At 38.7% G+C, this 22,287-nt stretch overlaps 2 protein-coding genes across 2 annotated transcripts in view; one reads left to right on the top strand and one right to left on the bottom strand.

Annotated features, from left to right (window-relative positions):
• Nucleotides 1–3,780, bottom strand: part of LOC135471144 (voltage-dependent calcium channel subunit alpha-2/delta-1-like) — a 28,876-nt gene extending 25,096 nt beyond the window's left edge. Inside the window, 4 exon segments of the mRNA XM_064750233.1 lie at nucleotides 913–1,061; nucleotides 1,755–1,904; nucleotides 2,461–2,682; nucleotides 3,722–3,780. Coding sequence (XP_064606303.1) covers nucleotides 913–1,061; nucleotides 1,755–1,904; nucleotides 2,461–2,637 — 476 coding nt within the window. The 5' untranslated portion in view covers nucleotides 2,638–2,682; nucleotides 3,722–3,780.
• A 324-nt stretch (nucleotides 3,781–4,104) lies between these two features.
• On the top strand, nucleotides 4,105–21,863 carry LOC135470563 (serine/threonine-protein kinase RIO1-like). Its single transcript, XM_064749582.1, has 16 exons — nucleotides 4,105–4,521; nucleotides 7,081–7,133; nucleotides 7,495–7,602; nucleotides 9,834–9,877; nucleotides 10,481–10,583; nucleotides 11,038–11,116; nucleotides 14,203–14,389; nucleotides 14,747–14,808; nucleotides 15,246–15,326; nucleotides 16,114–16,200; nucleotides 16,716–16,853; nucleotides 17,694–17,797; nucleotides 18,365–18,630; nucleotides 20,130–20,183; nucleotides 20,469–20,666; nucleotides 21,420–21,863. The coding sequence occupies exons 1-16, from the start codon at nucleotides 4,442–4,444 to the stop codon at nucleotides 21,534–21,536; spliced, it is 1,761 nt and encodes a 586-aa protein (XP_064605652.1). The 5' UTR covers nucleotides 4,105–4,441; the 3' UTR covers nucleotides 21,537–21,863.
• The last annotated feature ends 424 nt before the right edge of the window (nucleotides 21,864–22,287 follow it).

Here is a 22,287-nt window from a genome sequence, read left to right as displayed (position 1 = left end):
GAAAGAAAATCTTCTTGAGTTATTATATTTACAAGGGTGTTTGTAGAGCTTGCAGAAAAAAAATTCAAATGAATATCAACATGACCACAACACTTCTATTTTTTTAAAAAAATCAATTGTTTAAAAGGTGAAGAAAACACTAAAATGAAGTGTATATCAGGCGACAGACCATTAAACACTGTCCATGAAAACATTTCAGTTTTTGTTTTGTTTTTTTTTTTTCTAGAATTTTTACAAACAAGTAAACTGGTTTTAAAACATCTTAATCTACAGCCGTCTATTGTGACCAAGAGGGTATCAGTGACATGACATCCATATTTTTTCCACCAGGCAAAGTCCATTCATAGATCTATATGTACATGCATTTAGAACGATGAATAGAAGCTGTGTGTTAAGTGGCAAAAACCTGATGTCATGTCACTGGTCAGAATATAATCTGATAAGATATACTTAGAATATCAAGTTCCAAATGCATTTATCTGGGTTTAAAAAATTCTATAAAAATAAATCGACCTATTTTTGTGGACAGTTTTTAATCGGCCTGCATCTGACATGTACTTCGTGTTAGTGTTTTCTTTGCCTTTCACATGTGACCCAAAAACCTAAAATAGGTACAAGTGATAAACAAAAAACCTTAAACTGAATAACAAACTTAATATTCACATCACTATTTACATACTATTCTCCATGCAAAAGAAAAAAAAATACAACACTTTACATTTTAGTTCATAAATAGATTAAGCTATGAAGATATATGTACATGTTAATCTGACACAGCCTGAGAAAGAACACAGACTATGCAAAGATACTGAGCAGGATAGGCCAAAGCACTACGCCACCATAGCTGTCCTCACCTACTTTAGTCAGGGGTGACAATTAAATAATTACTACATACAACATTATTTCACTTACGGGTCAAACTTCATATCATGTGGTAAAGTAGATGTGATATCGGAATCTTTATAAACATCATCACTCAGGTCTGATAAGCTTTTGAAGTGTTCTGTGGTCTTGTAGCGGATAGAATTGTCATACAATTCTCTTACTTTCTTAGCCAATGCCTGAAAATATATTATTTACACAGTTCGAACATTAATATTATCCTACGATGTTTTAAGTGAAATGTTTTTAAACAATCTGAACGCATTATTAATACATTTTCTTCCTTATGTCAGGTTTATAAACAGCCCAAAACCAACAATGTAAAATTATTAGGATAACCAGGATCTAATATGTGGAATGTGGAAAATTAAAAATACCACTTACATGTACATCAATAATTTTCCTTAAAAGAAAAGACAACGCTAGACCAAATATATACATGCATCGATAATGTATCCCACAGGAATTTTGAAAAGCATAACTTTCTATTTTTTTGATGTTGCACAACGAAGATATCATAATTCATTGAAAACAAAACTGCGTACACTCAGACAATCAAAACCCCCGACATGTTATCAATTTTGACCAATCTGGCGTAATTTATTTCTATACCCAGAGAACTCTTATCAAGGTATACGTCAGGTACAAGTGACGCAACATCATGTTTTTCCTTGCCCTAATATAGCATATCATATAGCCTCCTACGAATACCTGATCAAAAGTTGATTTATGGAGTTACCAGGCACCACAGAAAATAATGCTTGGGTTTGCTTAGGTCTGTATCAACCCCTCTTCTCAAATAACTCAGAATATATTAATGGCTGTCTTTTCTCTTAAAATCCATAAGGCTTTAAGCCAGCACATAAGCATACCTTAGCAGCATGTTTCTTCTTTCGGAAATAGTCTGACAGAGTTACCCGCACTTGTTTAACAATCTCCTCTCCATCAATTTTCTCATATGTATAGTTTGCCTGGTCCAGGTAGCTCTGGGTGTAATCTCTCTTAATACCATCATTGGCTAACTACAACAAGATAATAAAAAAATTAAGTATTGTAGCATTTGTTTATTTTATCTCATGTTTGTTTAATGCCATTCTCAGGAAGTCTTCACTTACATGATGGCAGTCAGTATTATGGTGAAAGAATCTAGAAAAAAATGTTAAGAAAGATAATGAAAATGGTGATTTAGCTGGAATACACACATCAAATCGGGTATATATGGCTGTCTTAAACTTGTTCTTAATTTGTGGCCTTATTCCTCATATTAAACTTTAACTTAAACACTGAATTTCATCTGTGTTATGACAGTTTACATCATGTTCAAGGTACAACTGGTTAGTCACAAATTTAGCACAACACACAGTTCTGATCCTGGGACCTGGAGTGAAATAAATTCTTTTTATTTGCAAATAACACTGAGTGTCATCACTACCAACCATATACCTGGCCATCATTAAGGAAATGCATTTCCTTTCGGTATGATACATATACACACACACACACAGATATTTATATATATATATATAACATCAATCAGATAAATATATCATCGCTGATAACATCTTTCCGGCATACTACCTGTTGGATGTAGTTCTGTATAAGAATGGCCCAGTTCTGTACATCCCCAGCCAATGTACCAATGTCATGTTTTTCCTCGCCTGGGTAGGCCGTGATCATATTCACAGACAGCAGAAGCCAGGCACAGCGAAACACCTCTGTGACAGGCCGACTACCTCCAGAGCTGAAGGGCTTCATCCTTTCCAAACTGCCGTCCTCACCTCATGCTAATGATTAGAACGTCTGAAACAAGGGGAGTATGCAAATAATTATTAAACATTATTAAATACAATTATTACTTGGCCCATTTGCAATCTGTGTTTATGGTTCAGGATTCAAGTAAACCACCGGCCTATGGCATGTCTCCCAAATGTGCCGTGGCAAGATTGATGTCTTTTACATGTGCGACCACCTACAAGTAAATGTTGAGTGTTCGATATCATCATCAAAGCCCAAAAACAGTGGAATCTCGAAAATTCCCTGTGATGTAACACCTTCCAAGTCCAAGATAAGGATGTGTATCTAAACTACATGACCACAACCTAATGTGAATGAAACCTGCCATTCTTATTTGCCCAAACATCCAGTGTAAGGACAGTTTATATTTACTGATATGTGAAGACCACTGCCTCCTTAGCTCAGGTGTATTATGCACTCAATTATAATTATAACAGTATATCAGTATTTAGGAATATCAGCAAAATTTGACAGCATATATGATACATAGTACCAAAATCCATTTAATACATGGTAAGTCTCTAGGCTGAGACATATCTGTATGTTTTGCAACCATGCATTAACACTGATCTTTCCATGACAAATGCCCAGAAAATCATAACGGAACTGAGAAACATGGACTGTTTAGGGCTATTTTAAGCTACGTGACACCATGTGTCCGTGATGGATCTACGTCACGGTGAATCATGTGAAATTAACATTTTATAAAAATATACACTGGATATTAATTGTTATAATTTACCAGCAGAGAACCTTGATTAATTCAGACTTTTCAAGCTAAAACACGGTCAGTTCCACAAAAGCCGGAGTATAGCGACAGACATACAACTCACGGTATCAAGTCTAATTTACAATTCGTGTATGATGAATTTCACGCTGTATGCGAACTGAAATGCTTCAGGGAAAAAATCGATCATCGGCCACTGTTTGATCGATAATTGCGATGTCTAGCTTCCAAAATTACAAATTTGCGAGTAGCATATGGCAGTTTTCTGATTCTAAATTAGACCACAAAATAGTTAATTTTTGCACAGGTCGCGCTCACCGTAAAAGACCCAAGCATTACCAAGAATTCTTATGGTAAAGCAGACGAATGTGTCGTTTCCCACCGGAAGTCGGATTTTGACAGCTGGACATGCCAAAACATCAAAAGTAGCGACAATCCTATTGGTCGTCATGGACAACTAAAAAAGCTTCATCTACAATAGTAGCGTCATAGGTTGTAAAATTCCTTTTTATTCATTGCGTGCTGGCAACTATGCTAAATCAGTTTTAAAGACATTTATTATTCAAAGTATATATATTTAAGAATATTTAGGGGATAAATTCAGTTTAGAGCAAGTAAATATGTTGCATTAAAAGTCCGTTTATCCGATAAATCGTAAAGTTTTAAATTTGGAGACCATGCGCGTTGCAAGGAGTGTTGACACGAAATAGAAGACACGTGCTTAGGAGTTACAGCCAAAAGTTGTACACTTTTCGAGGTGTAGTTGTACATTAGGGACATTTTAGCTTTGGCAACATTAATTCATTTATTCTAACATCGATCACTAGAGAATTATGGCTCAAATGGGCGGAAAGTGTTGTTATTGATTATATTATTTGCGAGTCGTATAATATCCCACATGCTCTATTCTCATTACTGTTCGAGTGCAAATTCCAGTTGTTATTACTATGTGTTTACCAGATAACTGTATATTGGTATAGGTAAAGTGTAGGGATTTAAATTATTGTGCCGGTGTACAACAGAGCTGAGGCTATAAAAATGAGTGAATGTGTAGCGGATTTTTGTGGTGGTCAGTTTGAAGATGCTCACCCAGAAAGTACTCTTCCGAACACTAACAGGTGAGTGGTTTTGTCATGTCAAGATATAAAGGGGGATCTGTTATGGTTGGGGCGCTGTTTGACGTCAGTTCATTGAAGAAGCTGCTTTTTATAATGCACATCTGAAAAGGAGGCCAACGACTAACAGTAGACGGCCGTAAGTGGGAAGGTCTGCCAGCAACCTGCGGATGGTCGTGGGTTTCCCCCGGGCTCTGCCCGGTTTCCACCCACCATAATGCTGGCCGCCGTCGTATAAGTGAAATATTCTTAAGTACGGTGTAAAACACCAATCAAATAAATAAATAAAAACTAACAGTAGACACCACCCTAGTCTTTACAATAGCCTGTAAAGGTAACAGAGTTGTATGCGGCCAGTGAAGGGACACGTAAAAAGTGGCCGCATACTACAGTTGGCCACATAAGAAAGGTTGTGAAGACCAAGCCAAGTCACAAGTGAATTAGGTTTCAGGAAATCTACACATGTAGGCCTACATAATAATCTTATACATAATTGTTAAAGCACTAATCTAGTCAGCTACATAAATTTCATAGAAATATAACAATTGTAGTAAAAAAATAGCTCAATAATTTAAAGTTTTGTGGGGTAGACCTATGGATTTCACGCATTTAACAGCCAATCACAGAAAGAGTTTCAGGTGAGGGCACGGATGACAGGAGGACTTTCTTCCCGTCATTGTCAGGCCCTAAAAAGCCATGTGCTAGTTTGGCCTACGTAGCTATAAATGACTATTCTAACAAAGTTTTGGACTGTAAATGGAAGACTGCTCAGATGTTCAATCATATTTGCCATTAACGGTGAAACAACAACAACAACATGTACAAGTGAAGAAAGATCAATTTCTCCATGTGTTCGGTACAGGCAATATTTTGGCCACGCGAAATGAAAACACAGCACCATTGGCCTGCAAAGATAAGCCAAGACCTCAACATGGAGCTAATCCACTGCCGCAGTGGAGGGGTGTCCAGACAATAACCAGCTAGGCCTGATTAAAAAACAATAGATTTCACTGCTATTAACCAATAATGTTCACACTTCACTTGTCATCACAAAGTGGCAGGCTGTAACTTTCAATCACTACAAAAACTATTGAAGTTGGATGGTCGCCATTTTGAAATTTTTGAATGTCTGATGCAGCAATCATCATTACTGTTGAAAGTCTCGGCCGCTCAGGACAGGCTGATATAGAATTTGGTGGCAAAATATATTGGCCGCGGGACGCGTTGGACAGGTGCCCGCATATTACAGGTCGTTTAACATGGAAAATTGTTTGGTCACGGCAGAGAGTGGTCGCTTACGGCAGATGGACGCTGATTACAGGTGGCCATAGGTTTGACTGTATGCAAATCCTTTAACTTGTGTAAAACCTTTTCACAGGCTTCTGCTGATATGGCATGATGCTATAGGATGTTTCTTTGTGAACATAGCTTTTCATTTCATATTAGTCCTTGTATTTTGGCCCCTATCAATTGATTAGGAAAAAAAGACAAAGGCACCACTCAGAGACTAATGATAGTGCATGCAGTTGATCATGAGAAAACCTCAGAGGAATTCAGGCCTTATGTATTGTACCAGTGCTTAAAAGGTACATTGGAGCTCTGTGGCAGAGGCATTTATAGGACACAGGAGCCTCTCACCAGTGTGGTCCTTGTGAGTTACAAAGTCCAGCTCGTGCTGGCTTCCTCTCCGCCAGTATGTGGGAAATCTGGCAGCATCTTGCGGATAGTTGTGGGCTTTCCCTGGACTCTACCTGGTTTATACCTCCCACCATAATGCTGGCCGCTGTCATATAAGTATGGCATAAAACACCAATCAAATAAATATATAAAAACGTACATCACTTACAGTGAAGTTGTTGTTCGCAGAATTGGTCCTATCTCCAGGTCTTTTATATCCTGGCAAAAACTGCCTACCTACCTACATCTCAATAACAACAGCATATGCGCCCACGTCATCTTAAAATTGGTATTTGGGTATACTTTCCAAATTGTTGAGGCAATTGAGGCAATCCCTGCATAGGACTGCATCACTAACTTGCAAGTAAAGAATTCTAGAGTGCGTCATTTAAGAACAGTAAAAGAAATAAATCAAAGACAGATATGTCACTTACAGGATCAGAGTAAATGTGACAAAGTGCAACAATTTCAGCCATACTCTGACAAAAACAAGTTGAGCACAGAAATCTTAATTTGTCCTTTTTAAAAATTTATTAAATAACATGTATATGGTCAGTTAGGTTTTGGATGTTCAACATCATCTACTAAGCTACAGCAGAGGATGAACTTTTCTTGCAGCAGGATAATCTTGTACATGCTGTGACAGAATTTGGCAAATTTTACAGGTGTTGTGACAATCATTTCATAAATGCAGTTTGTTGGACATTGTTGACCTGTCAAATGTGTGAGTCATTTTTTACTAACCCCTCTATCATGTCTATAAGGTGACATTACGGGACATGTTACAAGCCTAGATAATTTAAGCTGAAAAAAAAAACAAAGACGAGGCTTTATGAGTTTGTTTTCTATTCCAGATCAAATGATCAAATGTCATTTCAATTCCAGATCAAATGATCAAATGTCAACTGTTGTAGACACCTTGTCTACTTTAACTACAGGTAAATATCACTACTAAATAGAAAACGATGTCTGTAAAGGATATTTAAGTCTTACCTAAAATTATGTAAAATGCATTTTCCTATATAGTGAATAGTTTCATTGATCAGCATTGTACTGGCTTTTTATTTTATTGATTTTCATGTAGAATGGTAAAATATGGCTACAACAGTAAAGCACTCTATGACGTGTTATTTAAGGACATAAATGAGCTGTTGAAGAGATTGTGATTGTCTGTTTCCAAAGGACACGTTAATAATAACTTTTTTAAATTTTGAGGAGATGGTTTGATCAGTTGATTATGTACATGTATGTTCTCATTTTATTTTATTGAACTTGTTGAATGTTGATGTAAATGAACAGAAAATGAAGATGACTTGTCATCTGAAGGAGATAGCCAGAATTCTCAGGGTGAAGAAGAAAATGAGGATGAAGAAGAGGAAGACTTTGACTGGGAGGATGAGACAAAAGGTAAAGCTACGAAGTTTCAGAGCTCTAATTTTAAGCTGGATTAAGCAGCTCTGGTTGAATGTTGCTTTGTCTTTCATATGGTGCCATACATTAAATTTTCGTTCTTTTTAACATGGGCAATTCTCTTAAAGGATTAGTGTCCAGATTTCTTACTTGTTCAGAATTCACTACCTCTGTATATATCGTTAAATTGAGAGTAAAAAATGTTGAAAAAGTGTAAATTGATATGAGCACTTAAAATAACTAGATAATGAGGCTGATTTTTTGCATTTCATCCAACACTTGGTAGTCTCTGCAGAGTTACGTCCCACAACTCAAACCTTTATGAGCTGTTAGAGCTTCACCATTTAGTTCACTGGAAAAAAGGCTGCAAGAGTGACAAGATGCACTCTTATGTTATCGAATATCTTCACAAATTGGTTTGCTGTTCTACATAACTAATCGTCGAAGAATCGTGGGGTTAGTTTTTTCCAAGTTTCCAGACAGTTTGACCCTCAGGAAGTGTTGATTTACGGCATAATATGGAAGGTTTATGAACACCACAAAAACAGCCATATCTGCTCTAGCCATTTTACAGCTGAAAGCGGGGGCCTCCTTGGCTCAGTTGGTTAGCGCGGTAGTGCAGCATAATGACCCAGGAGCCTCTCATATACGTGGTTGCTGTGAGTTCAAATCCAGCTCAGGTTGGCTTCCACGCTGGCTGTACATGGGCAGGTCTGCCAGCAACCTACAGATGGTTGTGGGTTTTCAGCGGGCTTTGCCCCGTTTCCTCCCACCATAATGCTGTTCGCCATCATATGAGTGAAATATTCTTGAGTACAGTGTAAAACACCAGTCAAATAACTAAATAAATCAAAGCTACAAGAGGAATAGTGTTGAATTTCCTAACGCTGTAGTTATAAAATACTATTAACTGAATTGAAAACTGATAGATAGTAAATGTGTGTACACTGACGTTCACATCTTATGTGTATGAATTTATATTTGTAAAAGACTATAGGATATAGGTATGTATTTAGAATTCTTCTAGGGACAGAATTATAATCATTGTGAAGTTGACAGAGGGAAGGAATAGTAAATAAGTATTAAATCTTAGGATAAACACACGAGATGTACAGTGCCACACAGGATAAACACACGAGATGTACAGTGCCACACAGGATAAACACACGAGATGTACAGTGTCACACAGGATAAACACACGAGATGTACAGTGCCACACAGGATAAACACACGAGATGTACAGTGCCACACAGGATAAACACACGAGATGTACAGTGTCACACAGGATAAACACACGAGATGTACAGTGTCACACAGGATAAACACACGAGATGTACAGTGTCACACAGGATAAACACACGAGATGTACAGTGTCACACAGGATAAACTCACGAGATGTACAGTGTCACACAGGATAAATACACGAGATGTACATTGCCACACAGGATAAATACACAAGATGTACATTGTCACCCATGATAAAGCTATAGCTTACCAGTCCTTATTGCTAGTGAGGCTGGAAATACCTGGGCAAAGATCAAATTCAGCATCTAAAAAATCGTAATCTGAAGTCTGGCCAGAAACGTCAGTGTCATAAATCGGAACTTCATTGTTATCCACTGTGAGTTCAAATACAGTAGTATACTTGCTTCTGTGTAGCAGAATCCATCTCAAAAATGACATCGTTTTTAATACGAATTTCCAGGTTATTCAGGCCAGGTAGGCTTGGGTTGGTCATCTATGATGTCACCCACTGAGCCGTACTGGGTGGTCGACTGGGTATCGACTACAGCAGTAAATCTATTGTTTTTGGTGCATTCAAGGTCATCATTACATTTCTTAGAAGCCCTCCCGCTAACACACTGTCTAAACAGGTTATAGTCTTTATAATTAGGACCAGGAGATAAATCTGAACACTAATTCTTTAATAAGGGACTTGAGAGACAACATCAGCTTTTGACAGGATGTCACAGTTTATTGTACATTTGTATTTTCTCACAAATCAGTCAGAAATACATTGCTCAATAATTGTCATATAACCACAAATGTATTTGTCTTAGAGCTAAGGAATAAGATATTTTATAAAATGTTAATAATATATAATGTGGTGATAGTTCAATATTATGTTGAAGACAGGCATTAAATAATGTTTTAGCTCCACTGGAGTGGCATGATAAGCTGCTACAATTGGATGCTTTACATGTTATTAATGTCCATTTTACTTTCAGATTTCACAAAGAAGTATAAAGCTTCACAAAGCCGAATCCTTCAGGTTAGTCAGATTTGGAATCCTACAGAGTTTTACCTTTATTTTTTTTTTGTTTTTACCTTTATATTGAGCTACAGACAAAATCTGCACATGAAGGGAGCTATTCTCAGTGATAATCAGTACGTGCTTCATCGTGAAAGAGAAATTCTTATGACCTTGCTGCAGTCCAACAGGGGAATTTTGAGATAGAACTCCTTTGTTGTTAATGATAAAAAATGTTCTACTGAATCGTGACTTTTTCAAACATTTTGTTGAAATCAATTTTACAAATCATCTGTAAATTAGCCATGTTCCCAAAGGCACAAGTGACACCTCTTTAACAAATGCTCATCTCCTCAGTTTTCTCCATCGTTCGGCTACTGTAAACAGTTCTTGTGAAACTATTTTCAGAGGCCCATGTTGCGGTAAACGCGTGCAGATGCTTAACATTTCAGACAGGTCACATGGTACAATGTGACTGTTTTTACCTTTAGAGATAAAAGAGTTCGAACTTTAAACACCTGTATTCTATCAATGCCATCCATGATCTAAACCTTACACAATACAAGCATTCAATTCAAAAAAATGTTGTGGGGAAAAAAAATGTTGATTGGTTCTCTTCACTAGGGTCATGGAGGTCAGGCCAATCCACAGACGTCCCAGAAGCATAGCAACCATTATCAACCGTCTGACAAGGCTTTCAAGAAATTCTCACACAAGATTAATGTTGGTAAGAATGCAGAATTGGAGAGAAATTGCTCAAACATGTAATTGCTCAGTCTAAATACTTCTGTCAGAAAGTTGGGTGCTAAAATTTCATCAAGTTATGTGTAAAATCTCCAGTAGTGCGTTAACTGAGATAGGATGAGGGGTATTTTGGAATTTCAAGTTACATGTACAATGTACTTAAAAAGAAGCTATTTGTGTCTTATGAGGAAAAATATGGTATAATGTTGAAATTTTCTCCACACTTTCCTTTTTTTAAAATCTCTGACTTACTGTTCCTTTTCCTCGTTATAGATCTGTGCCAGACTTGTTTATCATGGTGTGTCGAACACTTTTGCATCTGGAAATTATATCTTGACACAATGAATATACAGTTTTTTTTTTGTCTATGTGTTTAACTAATAAAGGACATCCAGCAAATCATAGGTAACAAAGTTTACACGGTTTTCTATTTTCAGAAAAGTATGAAGGTCCAAGGCTACCCAATTCAGCTGGGTCAGCTCTGGCCGAGAAGGGCAAGCGCATGGAGGCTGAGAGGTAAGGGATTGTCACTCTGAAGTCCTTGACCCTTTTCAGCTGCATCAGGAACCTTTCTCCATCTGTCTGTGTCAGTCTGTTGGTCAGACTTAACATTCTCATTTTTTAACACAGACCATTCACTTTAATGAGAGACTGAAGTGTAAGATGGCATTTACTTCTTGCAAGATGTCGCAGTGACAGCAAATTGATGCTTGTTTGTATATTTGAAGGCTTAATATATCCATGTTAGAACTCTTAGTATTCATTCATTTCATTCAGGTAGATGAAAGTTACTCCAAAGCTAGATTTAGCTCTGACAAACAGCTCTGTAAGTTGCTACGTCTGTCTGTCTGTCAGTCAGATGACAACATTTTCATGCATGGGTCTACCAGGCAGAAAGGGTACATGTCTATTGTGATATTTATTTATATATATATTTGATTGGTGTTTCATGCCGTACTCAAGAACATTTCACTTATATGATGGCAGTGAGCATTATGGTGGGAAGAAACCGAGCAAAGCCCAGGCGGAAAACGCGACCATCCGCAGGTAGCTGCCAGACGTTCACACATACAGCCATCTCTTGACGTAAAGTTCATACATGTAGCTGGTCCATACAATGTAGCTCATTCATACAATGTAGCTGGTCCATACTTGAAGCTGGTCCATACGTGTAGCTGGTCCATACATGTAACTGGTCCATATGTGTAACTGGTCCATACATGTAGCTGGTCAATACATGTAGCTGGTCCATACAATGTAGCTCATTCATATGATGTAGCTGGTCCATACGTGTAGCTGGTCCATACGTGTAGCTGGTCCATACGTATAGCTGGTCCATACTTGTAGCTGGTCCATACAATGTAGCTGGTCCATACGTGTAGCTGGTCCATACAATGTAGCTGATTCATACAATGTAGCTGGTCCATATGTGTAGCTGGTCCATACTTGTAGCTGGTCCATACAATGTAGCTGGTCCATACATGTAGCCTGCCCATACAGTGTAGCTGGTCCATACATGTAGCTGGTTCATACGTGTAAGTGGTCCATACATGGAACTGGTCCATACATGTAACTGGTCCATACATGTAGCTGGTCCATAAATGTAACTGGTCCATACATGTAGCTGGTCCATACGTGTAACTGGTCCATATGTGTGGCTGGTCCATACATGTAGCTGGTCCATACATGTAGCTGGTCCATACTTGTAACTGGTTCATACGTGTAACTGGTCCATACATGTAACTGGTCCATACATGTAGCTGGTCCATATGTGTGGCTGGTCCATACGTGTGGCTGGTCCATACATGTAACTGGTCCATACATTTAGCTGGTCCATACGTGTAACTGGTTCATACATGTAGCTGGTCCATATTTGTGGCTGGTCCATACGTGTGGCTGGTCCATACATGTATCTGGTCCATACGTGTAGATGGTCCATACATGTAACTGGTCCACACGTGTATCTGGTCCACACGTGTAGCTGGTCCATACGTGTAACTGGTCCATACATGTGGCTGGTCCATACGTGTAACTGGTCCATACGTGTGGCTGGTCCATACGTGTGGCTGGTCCATACGTGTAGCTGGTCCATACATGTAGGTGGTCCATACATGTAACTGGTCCATACGTGTAGCTGGTCCATACATGTAACTGGTCCATACATGTAGCTGGTCCATACGTGTGGCTGGTCCATACGTGTGGCTGGTCCATACGTGTAGCTGGTCCATACGTGTAGATGGTCCATACGTGTAACTGGCCCATACATGTAACTGGTCCACATGTGTAGCTGGTCCATACATGTAGCTGGTCCATACGTGTAACTGGTCCACACGTGTAGCTGGTCCATACGTGTAACTGGTCCATACGTGTAACTGGTCCACACGTGTAGCTGGTCCATACGTGTAACTGGTCCATACGTGTAACTGGTCCACACGTGTAGCTGGTCCATACGTGTAACCGGTCAGTCATGTATGAGCATACATGTAGGTGGTTCATACAATGTAGCTGATCCATAGGAGTCATGGAATCCTATATTTAGTGCCTATTTCATGTGCCTAATTTAGAACACTTTTTCAATAACATGGCTCAGACCTTAAAATTCTTTTTGGCTCTGCTTGGTTTCCTGTGGGCTCTTTCTGGTTTTCTCCTGATCTGGTTTCCTTAATGATCTCTTAGGTTTCCTCTGGTCTCTGCCTGGTTTTATCTGGGCTTTGTCTGGTTTCATCTGTAATCAACTTGGGATACTGAACGCTGGTTTCCCCAAGGCTCTGTCCTATGTCTTAGTTCTGGTTTGCCTTGTGCAGAACTGGATTTCCCTGTGTGCAGAACCTGGTTTCAGACTCTCAGCTCTAGTCATCTGATTTTTGTATGGTTTCCTTTTTGCTCTGGCTGGTTTATTCTGATTTCCATCTTGCTTTCTTTGATTTCTACCTCCACAGAGCGCTTATGTAACAGGCTGATATATACCTCCAGGCTGTAGGGATTTTCCCTTTATTCTAGTGGTAGAAGTGTGGACTCCAAACCCAGAGACCATTGGTTCATATCCCCAGCTGATAAGCCCTGTCACCCCAGGACCGTGGTTCCTCTGGTTTATCTGGTTTCTTTTGGCTTTTGCTTTGATAATTTATTCGGCTTAGTCCAGTTGCCTGTATGATCTGTCTGGTTTGCTCTGTATTGTCTGCTTACCTCTGGACTTTGTGTGATTTCATTTGAGCTTTGGGTCCAGTTTCTTGTGGTTTGTATCATTTGTTTTAGGCCTCTGAATTGATTTCCTTTATGCTGTGTTTGGTTTCCTCTGGACTCATTCTGGTTTCATGTGGGTTTTATCATGTGTGTCCTCAAAGCAGAGCTTGGTATATCTGGCTCTGTCTGGTTTCCCTGGATTTGCCAAGTAATCTCTAACCCCAAGCTGGGCTCTGTCTGGTTTCCCTGGATTTGCCAAGTAAGCTCTAACCACAAACTGGGCTCTGTCTGGTTTCCCTGAATTTGCAAAGTAAACTCTAACCACAAACTTGAATGACATGATATGAAAAATGGCACAAGACACCAATCAGATAAATAAAAAGAGAGACTTATGCTGTTACTGGTGCTCATCTCCCCAGATATCGGGGTAAGGACAAGGCTGACAGAGCCACAGCTGAACAGGTGATGGACCCTCGTACCCGCATGATTCTCTTCAAGATGCTGAACCGTGGGGTCATTGCTGAGATCAGCGGCTGTATCAGCACGGGCAAGGAGGCCAATGTCTACCATGCGCACACAAAGATCGGTTTGGAGAGAGCTATAAAGGTGGGTTCCACATGTAGATCAGGCGATGTGAGCTCTGCTGAAATCCGCATTCACTCATTGCCATGTGGGATATCTTCTGATCAAATTCACGGGCTTTGAGTGTTGTGTATTGTAGACTTGGCCTGATGTATGGTGTACATGTTTGATGCATTTAGTGTTATAATTATACTGCATTATAGGTTTGGCCTAGTAGCATATTCTGGTTTGGTGTTTTAATTTCGGCACCAAAAAGCATTTTGAATCATTTTACTACATTCAGTTTTTCCCGGGTAATTTGAGGCCATTTACCATAGTTAGGACATGTAACATGATTTTTGTGCGGCTGAGGTGAAGTTGCTTTGATGATGTGTTTTTCAGGTGTACAAGACTTCTATTTTGGTTTTCAAAGATCGAGACAAATATGTGTCAGGAGAGTTCAGGTGAGTTTTGCAAGCAACGTAACTAAAGATCATTCTGGGTGTATTACACCATCAAAAATGCCTGTGTGCACATGTAGTTAATGCTTCTCTTTTGATATGATATTGATCATGTCAGGTGATGATGTCAAATTCATTGAGAAAACGCATTCACTAGGAAAGCGGTTCAAGTTCAGGTAGAAGAGGCCCATTTTACAAAGCTGCCGCAACACTGCATCAAGCGCATTTACCATGGTAATGTACCTCCCTTCACTGTATGTTGTCATGGAAATTGCGCCAGATGCAGTTTGTGACTGCTTTGTAGAACTGGCCCTAGACGGTGAAATATTCTTCTTTTTAAGGTATTTGTTTAAGTACTAAATAAGTATTATGCAGCATTTGCACATCCTTTTGTGTTGTTTCATGTGTTTTATACCCCGTTTTCATGTTTCGTCACACAGGTTCAGGCATGGTTACTGCAAACACAACCCCCGTAAAATGGTAAAGACATGGGCGGAGAAGGAGATGAGGAACCTTATCAGGTGAGCGCTACATTTGTGGGTGAGTGTACCTGGTGGGTCTCAGTATATCAACAACATTAGTTACATTAGGTATCAAACTCAAAATTTTATACAAAGTATTAAATCTCCATTGTAGTTACATGTATTACCTTAGAGATATTAATTAAGTGTGGTAAATGACCCGAAGTTTCGACTCGGAGTTACTGTTGTTACTGTTGTTTACTTTCGCACGATCTGAGTTGGCGGCAAGATGGCAGAAGAGAGTGATTTTGTGAAGTAAACTGTTATTTTCTAAATTCATTATGATTAAAACTGAGGAAAACATGAACTGTTGGTGGCAGGAGCATACACTGACTACACAGTGAAGCGTGGACTTGTTTATTACATTCGGGAACTGTCCATATTATCCCCTGACCACTGCCGATGCTCTCCAGTGGCGCCCAGTCAGTAGGAAGCACAATCAACGCAGTGAATCCTGGGATACACTTTCCGAGTCCCAGGAACATGAGGTCATTTACCATACTTCTGACAAGGAGGTTACATTCCTACAAGCATTTAGTTGTCTGTCTGTCTGACAGGAATTTAGATGAAATTTTCTTCACGGACATACATTGGGCTAAGGACCAATTCACTAAATTTTAGTGCTGATTAAGGTTGAGAAAATCTAGAAATTCGATTATTTTTAAATCATTTTTAATTATTTCTCACCACTGACAAATAGTACAGAATTGCTGAGTGTGTGTGTAAGAGGACAATCTGTACGTGAAGCCATCATCTTAAATGCCTTATATTGACCTTTGACTTGCAGAATCCACCAATCAGGAGTGCCCTGTCCCGAGCCAATCATGCTGCGGAGTCATGTGTTGGTGATGGAGTTCCTGGGTACAGAAGGATGGTTAGCGGCTAACATTTCATACCACACATGTTATCTGATGTTTTCTTCAGCATGTATTCTTCTAGTTCTTCTGTTGTGTTAAATTTGTGAGAACTCAAAACTCCTGTATTGATTTTCCATTGCATGTGATTTATATAAATGCGTCATTTTGAGTGGAATTGCATCAGTGTATTGGAGTCCCCTTGTGGAGTGGATCATGGCCATACTTAATGGTGCATGTCTTTCAACTGTACATTCCTCAAATCTCAGTGTTTATGAGAACAAGCAGTTACCAATGCACGTACAACCATTTTTGCACAATCTGACAATTGTTGAGTACCACTTGTCTACCATCAACTGTGGGAAAGTTAGTCAGCTAGTAACTTGCCAAAGGGCGATGGTTTAAGCCAGGCACTACACCGGTAAAACCGATTGCCATCATATGACTGAAAAGTTCTTCTGTGTGGCGTTGGACAAGAATCAAATAATTATGTAAACTGAATCTTCGTGTCCATTAATGACTGTGTTTACTACAGGCCTGCTCCCCTGCTCAAGGATGTGAGCTTGTCCGAGGGAAAGGCACGAGAGCTGTACCTCCAGTGTATCCACATTGTAAGGACGCTCTACCAGGAATGTCGCCTCGTCCATGCAGACCTCAGCGAGTTCAACATGTTGTGAGTTCCTCCGCATTTACCAGTGTTTAAAGAAAAGAGCAAAGGAAAAATCTTCATCATTTGTTGGAAATCCTTAATGATAGCTAGGCGGCTGTATGATGTAGCCATACCTGGACAAAGTTGAGTTTTAGGTTGGACAAGCTCAGATCTCTTTGATGTGTTCTCAAGTTGAATTAAGATCAGGTGCATTAACTCATAATCTCCTTTCTCAACTATAAGTTAATCAGCACTGAATGTCCCCAAATAGTCACAGTCTTTTTGGTGTGAATTTGTGGTGAGCAAATACAGACAGTTTAATAAGATGTGGGCCAAGAGGTTGCATATAGTATAAATCACCTATAATTTCATAGATTTTTTAAACAACCTGGTGTACTCAGTTGGTGAAAAATCAAAAGAAATATGACTTTCTGTAAATATGTATAACTTTACATGATTGTTTACCAATGAATCACCCTTTTGTACAACAGTTCATACAGTACAGACAGGTCCAAAAACAAAGTCGGTGAAAAATTCCAAGTGAAATTAATTATTGTTGATTTATAGTATTCAGCTATTGGGTTTCATATTGTGCCTGAGTAGATTTGGATGTTCTAAAATAGAAATTTTATCAGTTTTTTCTCAACTGATGACATTCCCTAAGTGAGAAAAGTCATGGTTTGCAGTAAATCACAAAAGAACATCACATGGCATCAGGAAATGTCACATGGCTCAGTTTGACTTTCTCTAACAGTGGCATTGAATTAGGACTAGGTACATATAGGGTAATTTTACAAACCACTTTGCTGTAATGGGTGCTGATTTTGGTTGTTATTTCTTGGTAAAATATTTTTGATGTTGCAGATTCCACCAGGGGAAGATTTTCATCATTGATGTCTCTCAGTCAGTAGAACACGATCATCCTCACTCTCTGGAGTTTTTACGCAAAGACTGCAGCAATGTTACAGGTAAGATACCACATTGTATTAACCTTTGGTTTTTCCAAGCTTATGAAGGGAAAAAGTGAAATGTATTAGTCTCCCATGAATTCCAGTCATTGAAAAACAGAAAACAGAAAATCATTAAAGCAAATTACAAATCTCTCGAAGAGTGCCGAGAGAAAAAATGCCCAAGCTCCATTGAGGAAAATGGAACTTTGTGGCTGAGTGGTTAGTTTACTAGCACATCACAATGACCCAGGAGCGTTTCACTAATTCAGTCACTATGAATTCAAGTCCAGCTAATGCTGGCTTCCTCTACAGTCTTACATGGAAAGGTCTTCTAGCAGCTTGCAGATGGTCATAGGTTTCTGCCGGGCTCTACCTGGTTTCCTCTCACCATATTGCCTGCTGCTGTAGTATGAATGAAGTATTTTTTTGAAGTACGGTGTAAAACTCCAATCCATTATATAAATTACTAATAAATAATCGAAAGGAAAATGGAATTAAATCACAATGAACCATAAAACACCAGTAAATCTTTACTTGATATGAGAACAAAATGGCCAAGCTGATTGTAATATTTTTCCTCTGCAGACTTTTTCCGAAAAAAAGGTGTATGCACACTTACGATGAAAGAACTGTTTGACTTTGTGACGGATGTGACAGTCACAGCAGAAAACATGGATGATTATCTGGAGAAGGCAATGTTGATAACGTCAACACGTACGATAGAAGATGTGACAGAGCAAGACAAGGTTGACGAGGGAGTGTTTCGAAATGCCTATATTCCACGCACCCTGGACGAGGTCCTGAACTTTGAGAAAGATTATGATAAAGCTCGGAGAGGAGATGTACAACAGGTCAGGCTGCATTTTTAGGCAGCTTGTGTTTTTGATGTTCCACACAACAACATCGTACAAAAGTAGCTATGTGCAGGATAGTAATAATTTAAATTTGAATAACAAAATATGCAAAACTACTGCAAACTGTGCACAAATAAAAGCCTATGCACAGTTTAATTCCCTGACGGCAGGCCTTTAAACACAAGATGTTTTCAATTTCAACCCAATACATTAGCAAGAAAAGGGGGCCTCTGTGGCTCAGTTGGTTAGCGCGCTAGTGCAGCGTAATGACCCAAGAGTCTCTCACCAATGTGAGCCCAAGTCCAGCTCATGCTGGCTTCCTCTCCAGCCGTATGTGGGAAGGTCTTGCAGCAACCTGCAGATGATAATGGGTTTCCCCCGGGCTCTGGCTGGTTTCCTCCCACCATAATGCTGGCCGCCATCATATAAGTGAAATATTCTTGAGTACGACGTAAAACACCAATCAAATGAATAAATAAATAAATATATCAGCAAGAAATGTGATATGATACTCATTGTTTTGGAAGGTCATTGTGGGAGACATGTTGTCCATGGGTAATTATCATCAGTGCATCAGAACTCACAAATTCCTCTTAGTAATTAAAAGTTTGATTATCTGCCTGAAAATACCGCATGGTCAGCTTCAAGCACTGCAAGATAGATAGGTTTGACTATCTTTTGTAAGAAAAGACAACATTAGACCAAATGTATATACGTATCAAAAGAGCATCCAACACAAAATTTGAAAAGCACGACTTTTTATTTGCCACAAGATACCACAATTCAGAGCATAAAGCAATATGGCTCACATCAACTAAAAATGCTGCCATGCTATCATTCTTAACCAGTGAGAATTTTTTTTTTTTTTTTTGCGAATACCAGAGACTACACCTGTTGTCATGGGAACACTGTTTTGCCTTCTTCGTCATACAGACTGATTGAGCAAACCGATGAGTGACATGACATCTTGATTCTGGTTTCTCTAATATGGCGTATTCTATGGCCTCATGAATTCCAGATAAAATTTTGATTTATATGGTCAGAAAAATATGTCTGTGGTAATTTAGATATGTTTCCAGCTCTTGCCTGAAATAATTAAGGTTACATTATTTGTTGTCTATTCTTTCAAAATGCAAAATGGCTGTCTGAATTAGGTTCTTGCTTTAAAATGAGGTAGTCCTTTCCAAAAAATAACTGTCTGCCTATTTTTGAACGACGTTCCTCAACCATTTCACATATGAAAGGCCAATTTCCAGTGCAGTTTATGCACATTTTTAATTTGATTTTGAAGACAAAACTACATTGGTTGGATTGACCAGTTTCATGGCTCTACGAAAGTATAATTTTATCTGTCAATGGAGAAGAATAGTGTCAGAATATGTTTGAATAAACAGCTTGCGAACTTGTGAAAAGGTTGAAGAATTACAGTAATGTGTTTTCATTTACAGGTAGTAACTCGTGTTATGTAATTGAGTGACAGAATTTTTGTGTTACAGATTCTATACCAGACTGTGACAGGACTAAAGTCGGATCTTTCAGGAGCCCAAGAGGTTGGTCAACAACTTTATCAGCAAACTTGATGAATGCGGTCACATTTGCTTCATTTAATAATGTGAGGAGGCATGATCAAAATATGGAAGTTCCCCATAACCTGTAGCATTTAGGTTTGGTCAGAAACTGAATTATATATGAATACGTCTATTGTGGTAAAAACTTTCACAAAACATAATATCTAACTTCGTATTCTAGCAGGTAAAATGTGCCATATTTTTGAGAGTTGACAGAGAAGTTGTACGCAGACACTGTGTATTTTTTTCTGTTCCATTGCATTCTAGAAACCACAGCTTCTTAATGCGTCAGAGACAGCAGAACTTGTTGAAGAACCCAAGTCTGAAGAGGAAAACAAGCATGATGACAGTACATCAGATGAGGAGGATGGGAGTGATGGAGAGGATAGGAACAATTGCAATCAGGAGAGTGGGTCAAAGGTAGACACTGGGAGGCCAAGGGATGAGTCCCCTTCGAGTAAAAAGGTAAATTGATATTTAGTTTTTAAACCAAAAACGAAGAGTGCTTCACTATTTCCTTTGGCCAATTTGAGTATGTAAGCATGCTTGGAGTTTAACATCATACTTATCAATTTTTCAGTCGTATGACATTTAGGACTCATTGGGTGTGTGTACGTATATTGTGTCTTCTTGTGGCAGGGCAAACCCAAGCTGCCAAAGACACCCCACCTAATCACGTTATACTGGCACTGAGCCAACCAGTCCTGTTTCCTTGATCTAACTTCTCATTGCTGAAGGCTAAGCAAGACAGCAGTAAATGCCATTTCTTAAGTCTAACCTGTATGACCTGACCTGGGCCAACTGGTGTAAAGGGTGGCAGCTTTCTGCAGATTGCTTATTAGAGGCTTTTGTTTGAGCACATTTAACATGTTGTAGGAAAGGACATAAACTAGTCAAGAATTACCCAAACTCATGTCAAACTTTGTCTCAGGTATTTTGACCTGAAAAAGGCAAACTACCATAGTAACTCTGAATTGAATAGGAGCTTTTTGATGAAAATCGTTTCAAAACAACTCGAAGAATTCACATAAAGCTACACAAAATGAGAGAAACTCTCAATATTGAAGTCCACATATTTGTTAGTTTATATTTCTGTAACTACATTGTATGTAGCCATCTTCAGGAATGCAATGTTACGCTTTATGCTTACCACATCTTGCAAGCAACAACATAATAATAAAATCATTCTGATAAATAAATTCTTTTTCTTTTGTACAGGATAGAAAGAAGGCTGTTAAGGAGGCTCAGAAGGAAAAACGAAAACAGAAAATTCCAAAGCATGTGAAAAAGCGCAAGGAAAAACTTGGCAAACAGAGTTTAAAACCCAAACGCTGATAGTTTGACAGTGCCTGATAGGCTGTTGCAGCTTGGTATTGGAAGACGTGTTAAATGATCCATGGACAGAGCAGATGTACATAAATATGGTGTCCGAATGAGTTGTGCATTTCTGAGAGAGTCACCGAGAGACATGATTTATTTCACATATATTGATGCTTTATTTTGTGATACAAAACAAAATTTATCATGGACATGACTCAGGACTCTGTTAGTACTGTTGGCTGGTATGCTATTGCAGAATTTCTGTTTCATTTGGATACAATACATCAATGTGGTAATTTTACCTACCATGTGGACTTCTATAAAAGATGTGTAACAATAAAACCGTACCTCGTTACATTTGTGTTGATTTGTTTTGACAAATGTTTCATTTAACGTAGACTTAGTTGTTTAAACTCATATAATTCCCTATCCACCATGTTGTTTCTGTGTGGATTTACTGGAACTACTGTAAATCTTCAACCATTTCGAAATCTGAAGCACTTTTATCAGTGGAATTTTTGCATACAATTATTATGAAAATGATGCTGAAATGATTTGATTGTACCAATTAACATGCAAATTTCATCAAACTGTGTAAATTATTTCTTTAAACCCCATGCAGAGTTTTCTCAGAACATTTCAAAATGTTCGCAGAGCATGCTGAAACTTTTGAAGAGTTTTAGATTAATCCCTAACTGAGATAAATCGACCATAAATTGACGAGGTTATATTTCACTTGTTACATGTGACCATCTGGCAACTATCA

The sequence above is a fragment of the Liolophura sinensis genome, chromosome 7 (genome assembly GCF_032854445.1).
Source record: "Liolophura sinensis isolate JHLJ2023 chromosome 7, CUHK_Ljap_v2, whole genome shotgun sequence".
Lineage (NCBI taxonomy): Eukaryota > Metazoa > Mollusca > Polyplacophora > Chitonida > Chitonidae > Liolophura > Liolophura sinensis.
The sequence above is the reverse complement of the archived record's forward strand: the minus strand, read 5'-3'. Positions and strand labels throughout refer to the sequence as shown.